The sequence below is a fragment of the Halictus rubicundus genome, chromosome 7, assembly GCF_050948215.1.
Source record: "Halictus rubicundus isolate RS-2024b chromosome 7, iyHalRubi1_principal, whole genome shotgun sequence".
NCBI lineage: Eukaryota > Metazoa > Arthropoda > Insecta > Hymenoptera > Halictidae > Halictus > Halictus rubicundus.
In genome coordinates this window covers 4150544-4164458 of record NC_135155.1, presented here as the reverse complement: position 1 = coordinate 4164458, position 13915 = coordinate 4150544, and the positions used below count along the sequence as shown (strand labels likewise).

The following is a 13915-nucleotide window of genomic DNA, read 5'->3' as shown; positions in this document are numbered from 1 at the left end:
TTATTAATTACACAGGTTTTAAACAAATTACAGAATAAGTGGAATTAATATACCTGTTCTTCTGCATTAATATTCCTGAAGTAAATCTGTAATTTCTGGTAGATTTGTTGCAAGTTGTCGTAAATGAATTTTTTTTGCATTGTTTGGTCAGCTAATCATAGTTTATCAGTTCCAGCTGAGATGTGCATGTTTATAGTTGAAATTCCGGCGAAAAACTTGTGCTCTCTTGAAAGAACTATAATTTTCAAAATGTAATAACAATTACTTGTTTTAACATCGTTTTAAATCCTAGAAGATGTAAGCTTTCGTACTGTCTGAACCCAACTCAGCTATTTCTAATAGTTTTCTTTTAAATTGCACTTGAATATTGAAAAAATCATGTGAAAGGTGACAATTTCACGTTCTTAATTTTTTCCTCGAACTTTGCCGGCCTCCTGTGGGTCGTGGCAGGGGGATAAAAAATTGTTTTCTCGGATTTGCTTCCTTTGGAATGTTCCCATCACTCATTTATTTAAAAACAAACAAAAATTTTCCATTTTCGAGCGCCGAAATCGCGTTTTCGCCCACTGTGCGCCGGTGCCGGTGCCGGTAGCGGGTGGCTATATAGTACATAAAATCGCCGAGGGGAGTATATGGTTTCGAGAAGAAAGCTGCCAGGTACAGGGAAGCCAAGCGAAAAGTATCATAGAGAGATGGTGTAATGCGAACGCCTGCGCGAAGGAACGGCGGCTCGACCGATTCATTTCGCCAGCGATTTTCCATTCTCAGTCGTCGATGGAAAAGCCCGGCGGCGGATCCGTTTCGTTTCGTGGACACCGCAACACCGTGCGCACATTTCCTTTCCGTTTCTACATTTTATTGCTCGCACGTCTCTTCTTTTTATCTTTTCTCTCTCTTCTTCTCCGATCGAACTCAAAGCAAAAGAAACAATAATTTCAGTGATCTCTTTTAATGTTTCCGGAAATGTATCCTCGGCCGACGATCGTATCAATCGTGACCCCTAAGATGACTGGTATCGTCGTACCTGGTTCTTCTCCTACATGAGCCAAGGAGATAACGAACGCCGACGGGATCGGGCAACAGGTGGCTCGAAATCAACTATAGTGATCGCGCGCTCTGTGCGCGTGTATTTTTCCGAACGGGATGACGCGCGCGGACCGGAGGATGGATCTGTTGAGATCCGGCGGCTAGAGTTGACGCGCTCCCGATGGAAAAAAGAGGCAGTCGGACGGGTCGCGAGCACGCAGATTGGTGCTATTTTCGGAGACTGTTTTCAACTGGTTAGCCTCGAGACACAGCAGATTTTCCTATTTTTAAGATAGCTCGTTCGATTCGGCGGAACCGTATTGCCGGAAACGACTAGTTTCTACGAAAAAAGGGAATAGTATCGGTGGGATGCGCGAGCTTCGTCGAGTGCGGCTGTCGCGTGCAGTTGCCCGCGCGTTTTCGCTCGTGGTTCTCGCTGGTTGAGCACGCGAGAGAGACAGGGAGCAAAGGCGCTGAACGAAGGACGATGAACGCGATGGCGAGTGAACACGAGGAGGGAAATTGGACCGGCAACACGAGCCATTCGAACGGCGAGAACGACGTGATCTCTAACACTATGGTGCAGATCGTCTTCTATATATTTTACGGGGTCATCTTCATGTTGGGCGTGTTCGGCAACGTGCTGGTGTGTTACGTGGTGATACGGAATCGTCAGATGCAGACCGTGACGAACCTGTTCATCACGAATTTGGCGCTGAGCGACGTGTTGCTTTGCGTGCTCGCGGTACCGTTCACACCTCTGTACACGTTCCTCGGCGGCTGGATATTCGGCAAAACTCTCTGCCACTTGGTCCCGTACGCCCAAGGTGTCAGCGTGTACACGAGCACGCTGACCCTGACGAGCATCGCGGTCGACAGGTTCATGGTGATCATACATCCGTTTCACCCCCGCATGAAAGTCGAGATCTGCTTGGCCGTGATCTTCGGCATTTGGATGGTAGCTCTGCTGGTCACTCTGCCCTACGGGATCTACATGCGCCTGGACGAATCGCAGGCCTATTGCGAGGAGCGTTGGCCGAGCGAACGGTTTCGGAAGATTTTCAGCTTCGTCACCTCGTTGCTCCAGTTCGCAGTGCCCTTCTTCGTGATCGCTTTTTGCTACACGCGAGTCTCGTTCAAGCTGAAGGATCGAGCCAAAACGAAACCCGGTACCAAGTCGAACAAGAGGGAGGAAGCCGACAAGGAGAGAAAGAAACGGACGAACCGGATGCTGATTGCCATGGTCACGATTTTCGGTATCTCCTGGCTGCCGCTCAACACTGTCAACATCGTCGACGACTTTTATCCGCCGACCAACGCCTGGACCTACTACAGACTCTGCTTCTTCATGACCCACTGTCTCGCCATGAGCAGCACCTGCTACAACCCGTTCCTTTACGCTTGGCTCAACGATAACTTTCGCAAAGAGTTCAAGCAAGTACGAACTTATCGTCGGATCACACCAGCTGCACCCTTTCGACTTCGGCACAATCTTTCGCTCGTTCCATCGACATTTTCTTTGATCCGCTTTTCTTTTTCCGTGCCGTACATAAACCGTCAAAGGGATCGAACGAACAACAAGCTTTCGAACGATGTACATACACCACACACGCACATGTACACAGTTTCGGAGAACATTTTCTACAACGAAATTCGTATCGTTGCGCGTCCACAGGGAGAAAAGTCTTTCAGGGCACGCTACCATTGTCTGAACTCTACTCGCGGTGTTTCTCTTATGCTCGATGAGACAATCTCCAGAAAATTTGCTTACAACTGTCTTGTCTGATAGCACGTTGACTGACATCACTAAAAAGATGTAATGTACAGTCAAACCTGTTTTATAACTGCATAAAAGAAACCGCACAAAAAAATATTCAGAAACTTCATAAATAGCTATAACAAATAATTTTTCACAACATATTAAAAAAAAGTCTCACTTAGAAAATATGTCAAAGATTTACGAAATAGCGAGGAAGTGCTTTCCAAACAAAATAAATAATTAAATTACACATGGAAGCGTTTAAAAAAAATTTAATTTCTCATTTTCAACATGGAGAAATTTTCAAAATGCACATACAGTAAGGAGCATAACTGAACCAATAACCACAGCTTTTGTGTAAATTATTATTGCTAGGAATATAGAAGAATAACAAAAAATAAACATTATAATTATTTTTATCATAGTTAGAAGTATCTGAAGAAATTTTGTTCAATAATTAATGTCTCCTCGTTTAGCAATGACAAAAAAAATAGATTGACTCGGTTTTGCACCGGTCCGTAGAAGAAATGTGTACGTGGAATATCCTATAATATTTAATATATTATTTATTTTTAATATTTCGTCCACAGCCCTTTTGCTTGTAAAACTGCACTGATTCGCTTTGGCATACTTTCTACTAATTTTTTACAATAATCCGGAGATATTTTTCCCCACTGTACTTGAATTCTATTATACAAAACTGTGATTGAAGTTGGTTGGGAGTCATATGAATCCCGAAGCCGTCTTTTTAGTAAACCCCATAGATTCTCTATGGGGTTAAGGTCGGGGCTCTGTGCAGGCCAATCCAGAACAGAAAATTTTTTAGTACTGTATTTAGTGCATTTAGTACATGCATGAAAATTACATTTTTTTCTTCAAAAGGCATATTTTCAACAGCGTCTATAATATGATCTGGTAAAATATCCTTGTACATGTATTGATTCATGATGCCATTAATTCGGTGCAGTGATCCAACACCAAATGCTGTTAGACACCCCCAGAACATTAGAGATCCCCCTCCATGCTTTAACGTTTGTTTCACATGTCGTGGTTTAAGTCTTTCGTTTTTACGAATCCAGCACCAAGACATGCCAACTGAACAAATTCTATTCTTTTGCTCTCGTCGGACCAAATAACCCGTTCTCAGTCAGTAGTTGTCCAGTTGCGATATTTTTCAGCAAATTCCAAACGAAGTTTCATATTCTTTTCGATAACATTGGCTTCTTTTTTTTCTTAATGCATCTAATCTCACCTCGTTTGAGGGTTCTTCGTGCTGTCCACTGGCTTATTTGTATATTCGTATCTTCTTTTAATAATTTTGCAGCCATATTGGCACTTGAAGCTTCACCAGATGAGACAAACCGTATAATCCTTCGTTCATCCTGCGGTGATAATTTCTTTGGTCTTCCTCCAACATTTAATAATATAGCTTTACAGTATTTTTTTCTTATTCTCTGCACTGTCGATTGACTAACACTGCAATTTTTCGCCGTCTTACGCGTTGACAAACCGTTATTCAAAAGAGAAATTACTTTTTTTAAACAATTTGGAGCAATTGATTTCATATTTATTCTTACTTTACTTGCGTGCTTTTCCGTTCGACTGATTGCGAAGAACTGAGTATTAAGATGTAGAATATTTTGTAAACATATATACCAAAGTGCTAGATGTAAACATACTACTAGAACATTCCACGTACACATTTCTTCTACGGACCGATGCAAAACCGAGTCAATCTATTTTGTTCGTCATTGCTAAACGAGGAGACATTAGTTATTGAAAAAAATTTATTTAGTTACTTTTAACTATGATAAAAATAATTATAATATTTATTTTTTGTTATTCTTCTATATTCCTAGCAATAAATAATGATTTACACAACAGTTGTGGTTATTGGTTCAGTTATGCTCCTTACTGTAATACAATACTACTCGTCGTAGTCCATAACGCGCATCTTCTTGTGATGAGAACATTACAAGGGTGTTATAATGCCAACACCGTTGGCATTCGTATACCGCATAAAAAAATCGCACAAAACAAATCGCATAGAAAAGGACCGCACAAAAACAGGTTTGACTGTAATTAATTAGATCAGAGCCGGAGTTAACGTTCGTCGACGATGGCTCCTTTGACCTTACGACATTCTACAAGTCGTAATGGAATTCATTTTACGCAAATAATTTCGATAAACATTGCTTTTAAACACGGCGAAGAACTGTGTCACCCACATGTGGCCGACGTGACAGTTGACGCATAAATAAATCCGGGACACGGAAATACGCTTGTATATATACAAGGACTATGTAACAGGCTCACGAAGGCATTCGAACGCCATTTCAAACAGTATAACTTTTTTTTAACCCATTTGCATCATTTGCGTATATATACGCTCAATTTTCCTGGTTACTATCACCGGAGCGTATATATGCGCTCAATTTTCCTGGTACACTATTTTCTTATAATGCTGAAATATGGAGTTCTTCTACTTGTAGTCATTTTTGTACTTAAATATAATAAAAAAAAAGTTTGGTGATAAAGGCTTCCTTTTCATATTTCCTTATGATGCAAATGGGTTAAATTAGACCAAACGGCCTGACTTTTTTTGATCAATTAGAAGAACTACTTTTCCAAATGATGTGCAAAAAAGATTCTGAAAAAATTGCAATTGGTAAGAATTACATGAGAAAATAAAAATGGCACTTTTTACAATTTTCTTATTTGACTCTGTAATGAAAATTTAAAATATGCGTTTTGTAGATCTATGTTAGTTAGTTGGATCGTAAATAAAGTTGTAAAAAGTGCCATTCTATTTTCTCTTATAATTCCTAGCAATTGCAATTTTTCAACATCTTTTTTGCACGTCATTCGATAAACTTCTGATTGCTCAAAAAAAGTCAGATCGTTTTAAAGGGCGTTCGAATACTTTCGTGAGCCTGTGTATTTCGCAGGGGCGTAGACGTTGAACGATCGGATATCGTTGTTAAATACACTGGCGGGCTTCATCTTTCGTCTTTCTGCATTATTTTCAAGGTACTTCCGTTCTTTTCGAGAACAATGATCGAACATCAAGCTCCAAAAAGTGTCGAGGGATTTGGAATCGACAAAGCATGCAACGGCAACAACACCCTCCAGGAATCGTTGCTCCCGAGTCAAACTCAGAGCCGAGCACCCAATCAGGAGGGTTGCGAATTAATTGTTTTCGAGGCAACCATCACCAACGCGTCCACAGAGCTCGGAGAAGAAACTCTGTGACGCTACGCTGAATCTAGGCAATACCGTATCGTGGTAAGCGGATACTTTTTTCCTCTTTGACCTTCTCGTTGTGGAACAGTTTCCCGCGAACGGGGCATCGCATCTGTGAGCTACTTTTACCTTCGTACGAATTATTCAATTGTTATCCACGTTATCTCCAATGAATACAAAATTTTAATAATAAATTTAATCAGAGTTATTCAGAAATGCAAAATTCCTACGGGCGATTGTAGTCACCTTGGGGAATGGTAGGTTTACACAAGAAGCATTTATCGACTCTTCGACAGCGGAGCCTGGGTCTATTTTGGCCCAGGCTATCAAAATCGAGTTATTTAAGAATTCGATTCGATTCAATTAACTGTGTAGCTATGGCATTAGACGTAACAGACAGCCTAACAGTTCTACGCGATGTACCTCGAAATATATGTTTAAAAAGTACTCTATTTTTACAACTCTATAGTTGTAAAATTGTTCCGCCATTCAAATGTTAAATTCAATTTTAATTGTTCGCAGCACGTCTGATCCGATATTATAAGGCAAAGGGTTAATCATGCCCTGCGAGCTATACATTTCACTCGATCCACCCTTCAATTTGTGATTCTTCTCCTCCATTTACTTCCATTTACTTCCTCGCTTCTACAGTTTCAGTTTCGTTTATTTTCCGTGCGCATGCCGGCAAATTGACCAGAAGAGTAATGAAAATCGGGGCTATATCTGCGGTCCATTTTTCCGTTGAAAGCTTGTTCTTATCGATTCGAGTAAACCGTAAGGGTGTCGCTTCTCGAAACCGATTACGTTATCTGTTAGCTGTCGGTCGGTGGGGTTTCGATGAAAGGTATTGGCAACACAGAGATTGCGTCGCCGCTAACAAATTGCGGATCCACTTTAGTTTCAAGCGTAACATGTCATCCAGGTAATAAACCTTTCCGATAAACATTTTGAAAGCTGGGCGGCTTATGAACGAGTGCGCATAAACTGTGAAGGAACACGTTGAATCACACGTCGAAACCGAGTCTCCGAAGATCGAGATCCGAGAGCAAATAAAAATTGCCAACACTAAGACTCTCGCTGGGAAAAAAAATATTTATGTAGTTTCACGTTGCGTGAAAAAGCTAAATATGCCAATTCGAGTGAGCCGAACTTTGTTGGACTCTCTCAAATACCCAGAAATTGAAGAAGCATCCGCTATGATGAATCCCAACTTCGCAATTCTTGCTTAATTAATTCTGTTTCGGTCCGTGATTGAGCTACAGATTTTAAATAACGTTTTCTCTCTTTATCTTTTATCAAGCATTCGAAGTCTCATGAGAAATTTATTTCTGCTATACAACAATACAATTTAGTACATATTATACATAACATCAATTACACAATACATCATTTTAACTTAATTTTTAGTCGTGATTCTAAATTTTAAGCTTACAATTTTTTTTTTAAGTTGAAGGAAGATATAATTTAATTTTCTGTAATTGTCGTATTACTTGCAATCGTTACGAGTTATATAGCTAGATAATAATTTAAGTCCTGAGGAAGTCCGTGGGACTTGAATTTCGGACGTCCCTGGACATACAAAATTTAGATCCCATGGACGTCCGAAATTCAGATCCCACGAACGTCCCAATGACATCCGCAACGAGCGTAGGACGTGTGGACGTAAACTGGACGTAAAACGGACGTCCTATGGACGTATTTCCACGTTCACATTTCGCATAATTATGATGATCACAATAAGTTCGCGAGAATGTCCTTTATGGGCATACCATGAAATGGTTGAAATTTGGGAAGTAATTTTTTCCCTTAGAAAGGGCTTTTTGCTTTACAATTCTAATGGTTTCTGAGCTTGCGGATTTACGAAAATTTTCAAATTATTCTGTGTAGGGGATAATCCTTATTTCAGATCTCTAGATCTTTAAACATATGTATTTCCGTATATACTAGGGCGAACAGATGCCAAAATGAACGAGTTTCTAGAAACAGTTAGTTTTAGCACTCCCCACAGTTTATATTTGTTTGAACAACAAGAATTACGATATCCGACATGCATGACGCCATTAAGACAACCTCAAGTAGCGCTCTACTAAGTGAATAGAATAACAATTGTTCCAAAGACAAAGGATCGAAATAAAATCTTATTGTTGTTAAGCGCGTCGTGATCGATTGTTCTCCATATCGTGCACGCTCTTCCTTCGTCCGTTTCATCGCGTTACACGTGCACGTGTAATACATGCACGTATCTACATTATTGTTGGGTTGCCGAGCTGCTTTCACCGACACCGTTCCATGTCCATTATCATGCACTATCGTACGCTATCCGCTATCGTTCTTTATCGTCGTTCGTACTTTACCTTTGTGCCTTTAGTTCCGTGATCCCGCCCTGAAACTGCGTCCACCTTTCAGCCGTTTCGGCGTTGTTTCACTCGATTCTGATACCGACAGAACTCGCTACCAGTTGGAAATGATTTATTTCTAGATAAGGCAACCGTTGTTGTACATATGCGTTATCGAGAAAATGTTCACGCATTTGTCCATTTAAAAAATTGCAACTCAAGAAAAACGATTCTATTATACGGTAGGAACATCAGTTTTTTTTTTACTGTCTTTATTTGATAACTATGTATGTACAGACGTTGATGGTATTTCCTATCTGACGTGTTACAGAAACGACTGTGTTTATCAGAAAAAAGCGAGGCCGTTGTGTTAACAGCTCTTTTATTGGGGAACATCGCAACCACTCGGTCAGAAATAATCGAGTAATACCTGCTGCGATTGGTACAATTCATCAACGATCCAAACGACATCGATCGATCGGCAATGCCTCCACTTCTTTTGCCGCTTCCACGAAGAAACAAAATTCTCTGTTCTACGGGGGAAAAAAGTACGATATGAAAATCGCTGGAAAAATCGATACCGTGTACGTGTAATAACAACCACGCAGGAGGATCCTCGATGGCGACCGCTTCTCCCCTTCTGGCCGGCTCCGATTTCAATTCTACAAGTACTGCTCATTATCCTGGCAAACGATTGCGGTAATCCGAGTCTACCTCGCGAAGAACGAGACTCTCGCCGGGAGACAAATGGGCCAAAGGGAAGAGAGAATGGGATACTGGCTGGAGCAGAGGGAGCAGAAATAAACCATAATTAGTTCAGTTCCAAGAGGGAGTCGAAAGAATTACCGATTCGGATTCTCTCCTTTTCCTTGCCCGCGTTTCTCGCGCAACACACGTTCGCCGCGAAAAGAGAAAAAATGGTCGAGTCTAAAAACATTTCTGTATTTTTATTAACATTTTTACACATTTTAATAGTTACATCACGGACCGAGGTTCGCGTTTCTTTTATACAAAGGTAAATACAATATGTAAACAGCAATGAATACGGCCCTGGAGTTAATCGTGTGCGACGTACTCTCTTCGAAATATTTTCATTTGGCAAACAATAACTCTTTTCCTCGTGTTCATTTCCATCCGGGTGCCCGGGTGTGTGTACAAACGCGCAACATGTGAACGGCTCTATATACTTTCTGTATCGGATACTCATACTATTGTCATCGTGATTGAATGATCTTGAGATATGTAGTATCCGATGCAACAAACGTCCCTTGATATTCCGTTTATTTACGCGTAGAATTTTAATCAGTTTCCTGAAACTGAGTTCACGTTCGGATCGTTCGCATAGTGTACGCGCACATCTGTCGATTCGTCTATTTTCTTTGCTGTCGTCGCCTAGTCTCGCATTATCCAGCTACGAGCGGTAGGTTAATGCCAAAGGGAGTAGTCTTGAATAGATCCGTAACCATTACCCGCGACAAACAAAATCAATGATCATATTTCAACGAAGCGGTTAACGATCACGTTCATTTTATCAACAATGTGAAGCGTGGAGGAAAATTTGATTAATTAAATTTATTCTCTAGATCGGCTCTAACGCAAATATATTGTGCGCATACAATCCATAATCTCTCTGGCATTAACGTTGCGTATTTCGTGACGTTCCAAAATACAAATGATCTTTGTTCTTCTCTCTCCCATCTCTGTGTGTTCCTTTGATCAACGTAAAAATTATTGAAACGTTTATTGACAGAAATATACAGACGAATTTCATCTGATCCACAATTTTAATCGTAGAGCATCCACACCGTTTAAGTAATACCGAAATAATCGTTTGTCACGTACAAAGCCTAGATTCTCGTATAAACGTAGCGCCGGACTGTTAGTGATCTCCGTTTCCAAAACTACCTCGTCCGCATTGTCTTCCATCATTGCTTGTATCGCCCTCCTTACCAGATTCGATCCGACTTTTCGTTTTCGATATTTCACATCGACCGCTAACATTGCAATGTATCCACGTTTTATCACCTTCCTGTGGATATCCAGCTTGCAGACAATGGCACCGATGCACTTGTCACCATCCATCGCCTTGACGAACAAAAAGCAAGAATTTTTCTGTAAATTCTATACCTGCAAGACAAAGGCATCCAACGAAAACTGGCTGAAAGTTCTTACACTTTCTTGATGCATTTTATTGTCGCGTCTGAAATGTCGGTTTTTTGGTTTTACGTTTTACACATACGATCACGAATAAATGGAAATGCGAAGTGGAATGATGTGTCTTTGATCCTGAGTTGAAAGTTACTAATATTTATCAAACATCTTTAACATACATGCAGGTATACGTACCAGAAAACATAATTTTGGCCAATTATGGATGAAGTATCTATATGTGTAAATAGAGTAAGGTTCGCTCAGATCTTTTTGTATCAAGTGCATAATGTCCGGCATCTGTAGTTCGCTCGTATAACTAACGTATTGGATGTTACTGTCATCAGTTTCTGGGGACAATGTTTTTGCTTCGTCTATGTAACAAAAATAAAATATAAATCAATTGGTAGGAATACGATTTGTATTGTATCAATAATTAAATATCGATCATGTAACTACACAAACTCCAGAAATTTTGTAACGCAATTACTTTCGACCTAGTTGCTTAACATTCAATAATGATTACACAGTCGATTTAATCATGTTGTATAAATGTCTCCTGTGAAGACAACAACATTTAGATACGAATTTGTCATACCGTGCTCGTTGAAATGACCTTGCCGAGCCATTCCATTTGTACGTGGTTCTTCGTACGTATCGCTAGTTGCTAAACTCAATCGAGACTTAATATCTAAATTCATGATATCCGTTACAGAATTTTCCGATTCTTCTTCGATGTTAATTGGTTCAGCCTCCGATTCGCTAGTATCTGTAACGTTGTTCAACTGTACGCTTTCCATTTTTCTCAATTTTTCTAGATTTCCGTTTCCCGAATTCCACTTCTTAAGGTAGTATGTTACGGCACACACTCTTCAATCGAATTTTCATAATTACGGTAAACTGATTCACCTATTGATACTATTTCTACTTTAAAATCCGGATATCCGACATAAACCGTTCAACAACGGGCACCATATTGAATTTTCTGTGATAACAGCTACCAGCGAAGCATAAACAATGATTCCACAAGACCAACTGTACTTTACCAAATACGTATGTATCTTTCACGACATATGAAAATGCGCAATGTATAGTGGTAAAAACGGTCGATCTAATAGGCTAGTAGCTTAGTTGTGTTGCCATAGATGTCGCCGCAGATCCTCCAAAAAAATTTAACATACGTAGGTTTACTCAATATATTATTATCAGAGAGGACATCTTCTCTGTTATTACTATTACAAAGTGGAAATATCCTGGAATATCCTTCGAAAATCATAAACATTTTGCTTTCTTAACACAACACGAACACTTCCTAACAAGACGTGTTATTACTAAATTACCAATGGCAGGCGTTTCAAAATAAATAGTAATAGATTTGCTATTTCTTTCAACATTATGTTTTACGAATTAAAAATTTATAATGAAACACAAGAATAAAATACATATATATTTTCAGTTACATTTCTCACCCTAGGACGATGTCTTCAACCAATAGAGAACGTAAACACTTTGCCTAGTCATCATCTGGCGGACAGATGGTACATGATAAATGCAATACGTTCAATGCGTACATATGTTTAAAAATTCGAAAATGAATTTTTTCTTTAAAGATACGTTAATCCTTCTGTTAGTATTAAATCTCTGTTAACAGCTGTCCTATTCGAGTTTACTACAACTTGTATTTCCAGTTATTATTCCAAGAGGGCAGTTAAGTTCCCTCGCGACACCGGAAGTGTGTACAAGCCTTACTAGCATTTTGTAATTTCAAGTTTCTTTTGGACCTTAGGCACGATGGGTGAGGCATTCGATTTTATATAATTTATCTTTTTATCGTCTTCAATCAGTATTTTCTCTTTAGATATTATTAATTTTCATCTATCGGTAGAGTATATGTATATCTCCTTCTTTAATTGATATATATATTATTTGGATAATAATAACGTAACAACTTTGAAATTTATTTGTTATCCGCTTCGACCAGCACTTTGTTATTTTCCTCCGCGCACGACAACGTGTGTATGTTATTCTTCTTCACGTTCGGTGATTTTTGTTATGTATTGTATCTTCTAGTTGTATGCAAAACATATACAAAGAAATTGATCATTTATAGGTATTTCTCGTGATCACTGGCATAAAAGACGAGCGACTGGTGGCAAAAGGAAACCCATCAGAAAGAAGAGGAAGTTTGAGTTAGGACGTCCAGCTGCAAATACTAAACTTGGAGCTCAACGTATACATACGGTATGATCAAAGAATACCTTATAAGATAATCTCATGTTTATTTAAGTAACATATTATTAATAGATTATGAAATGATGAATACCTTTACCTACTCTGAAAGTTGTGAAGACTTTAATCTCACAGCGTACTGAATGAAACCAAGAAGTTAATAGAACATATTTGTTTTAAAATAACTGTAAGTTTTATAGATGCCTTTTTTTCTTTTTCAAACTAGGTACGTACACGAGGTGGTAACAAAAAATACAGGGCACTTCGTTTGGACACAGGAAACTTTTCCTGGGGTTCTGAATGCGCTACAAGGAAGACACGTATCATCGATGTTGTTTATAATGCGTCAAACAATGAATTGGTGAGAACAAAGACTTTAGTGAAGAACGCAATTGTCACAATAGATGCAACACCTTTCAGACAGTGGTACGAAAGCCATTATGTTTTACCCCTTGGCCGTAAAAGAGGTGCTAAATTGGTAGGTAATTCATTTTATTTCTAAATATCTTTAAGACTAGAATGCTTTAACAAATAGAACACGAATATGTGCAGACTGAAGCTGAAGAAGAAGTATTAAATAAGAAACGTTCAAAGAAAGCTGAAGCTAAATATAAAGCGAGACAGAGGGTTGCTAAAGTAGAACCTGCCCTGGAAGAGCAATTTGCAACAGGACGTGTACTTGGTAAGAAATATCTCCTATTTGCTAAATTGTATATTATTAATGTCAGAATCTGCGTAGCATGTTGATATGTTTATGTGTTGCTACTTTTTAAATCCTAGTAAAATCTCTTATAACATTTTTATTTAATATTATTTTCTTATTTTACAATATCTTTTTTAAATGCAATTTTTGAATGAATAAAAATAATTGTTTTCAAATTTTAAATTAATATTTTTGAATCTGGTGAATTTTGAACAAATGAATATTTTATTTTTTAGCTTGTATAGCAAGTCGACCTGGACAGTGCGGTCGTGCTGACGGCTACATGCTCGAAGGAAAGGAACTTGAATTTTACATGAGAAAGATTAAGAGCAAAAAAGCTAAATAAACATGTAACTATGGGAAGAAAATAAATAAATCCGAATAAAACAGAAACTGAACTAAACATTTGAAATCAATAATGAGCAGTAAGACAGATTTTATGCATATTTTCGAATTCTTGTATGGGTAATC

General features: G+C 38.9%; 3 protein-coding genes across 4 annotated transcripts; 2 read left to right on the top strand and 1 right to left on the bottom strand.

Moving 5' to 3' along the window:
• The first annotated feature begins 565 nt into the window (after nucleotides 1-565).
• On the top strand, nucleotides 566-8830 carry LOC143355571 (prolactin-releasing peptide receptor). 2 transcript variants are annotated; one of them, XM_076790498.1, is made up of 3 exons: nucleotides 566-2464; nucleotides 5816-6070; nucleotides 8696-8830. In XM_076790498.1, exons 1-2 carry the CDS (start codon nucleotides 1514-1516, stop codon nucleotides 6035-6037), a joined length of 1173 nt encoding a protein of 390 aa, XP_076646613.1. In that variant the 5' UTR covers nucleotides 566-1513; the 3' UTR covers nucleotides 6038-6070; nucleotides 8696-8830. The 2 variants fall into 2 exon arrangements, with proteins under 2 accessions (XP_076646613.1, XP_076646614.1); XM_076790499.1 differs by lacking the exon at nucleotides 8696-8830 and adding an exon at nucleotides 8508-8606.
• A 455-nt stretch (nucleotides 8831-9285) lies between these two features.
• LOC143355573 (N-alpha-acetyltransferase 30) lies at nucleotides 9286-11926 on the bottom strand. The gene is made up of 3 exons (XM_076790501.1): nucleotides 11111-11926; nucleotides 10711-10886; nucleotides 9286-10449 (listed from the first exon to the last, which is right to left on the bottom strand). Exons 1-3 carry the CDS (start codon nucleotides 11310-11312, stop codon nucleotides 10132-10134), a joined length of 696 nt encoding a protein of 231 aa, XP_076646616.1. The 5' UTR covers nucleotides 11313-11926; the 3' UTR covers nucleotides 9286-10131.
• A 238-nt stretch (nucleotides 11927-12164) lies between these two features.
• On the top strand, nucleotides 12165-13837 carry Rps8 (ribosomal protein S8). Its single transcript, XM_076790502.1, has 5 exons — nucleotides 12165-12307; nucleotides 12623-12753; nucleotides 12968-13219; nucleotides 13294-13423; nucleotides 13681-13837. Exons 1-5 carry the CDS (start codon nucleotides 12304-12306, stop codon nucleotides 13788-13790), a joined length of 627 nt encoding a protein of 208 aa, XP_076646617.1. The 5' UTR covers nucleotides 12165-12303; the 3' UTR covers nucleotides 13791-13837.
• Nucleotides 13838-13915: the final 78 nt, after the last annotated feature.

Excerpts from the sequence above, each read along its gene's own strand:
- LOC143355571 (XM_076790498.1), top strand. The coding sequence starts at position 1,514 with ATGAACGCGATGGCGAGTGAACACGAGGAGGGAAATTGGACCGGCAAC. Across the intron at positions 2,465-5,815 it reads TTCGCAAAGAGTTCAAGCAA|GTACTTCCGTTCTTTTCGAG; the intron begins GTACGAACTTAT and ends ATTATTTTCAAG.
- LOC143355573 (XM_076790501.1), bottom strand. The coding sequence starts at position 11,312 with ATGGAAAGCGTACAGTTGAACAACGTTACAGATACTAGCGAATCGGAG. Across the intron at positions 10,887-11,110 it reads AGGTCATTTCAACGAGCACG|ACGAAGCAAAAACATTGTCC; the intron begins GTATGACAAATT and ends TTTGTTACATAG. Across the intron at positions 10,450-10,710 it reads GGCCAAAATTATGTTTTCTG|GCGATGGATGGTGACAAGTG; the intron begins GTACGTATACCT and ends TTGTTCGTCAAG.
- Rps8 (XM_076790502.1), top strand. Across the intron at positions 12,754-12,967 it reads GAGCTCAACGTATACATACG|GTACGTACACGAGGTGGTAA; the intron begins GTATGATCAAAG and ends TTTTCAAACTAG. Across the intron at positions 13,220-13,293 it reads GTAAAAGAGGTGCTAAATTG|ACTGAAGCTGAAGAAGAAGT; the intron begins GTAGGTAATTCA and ends GAATATGTGCAG.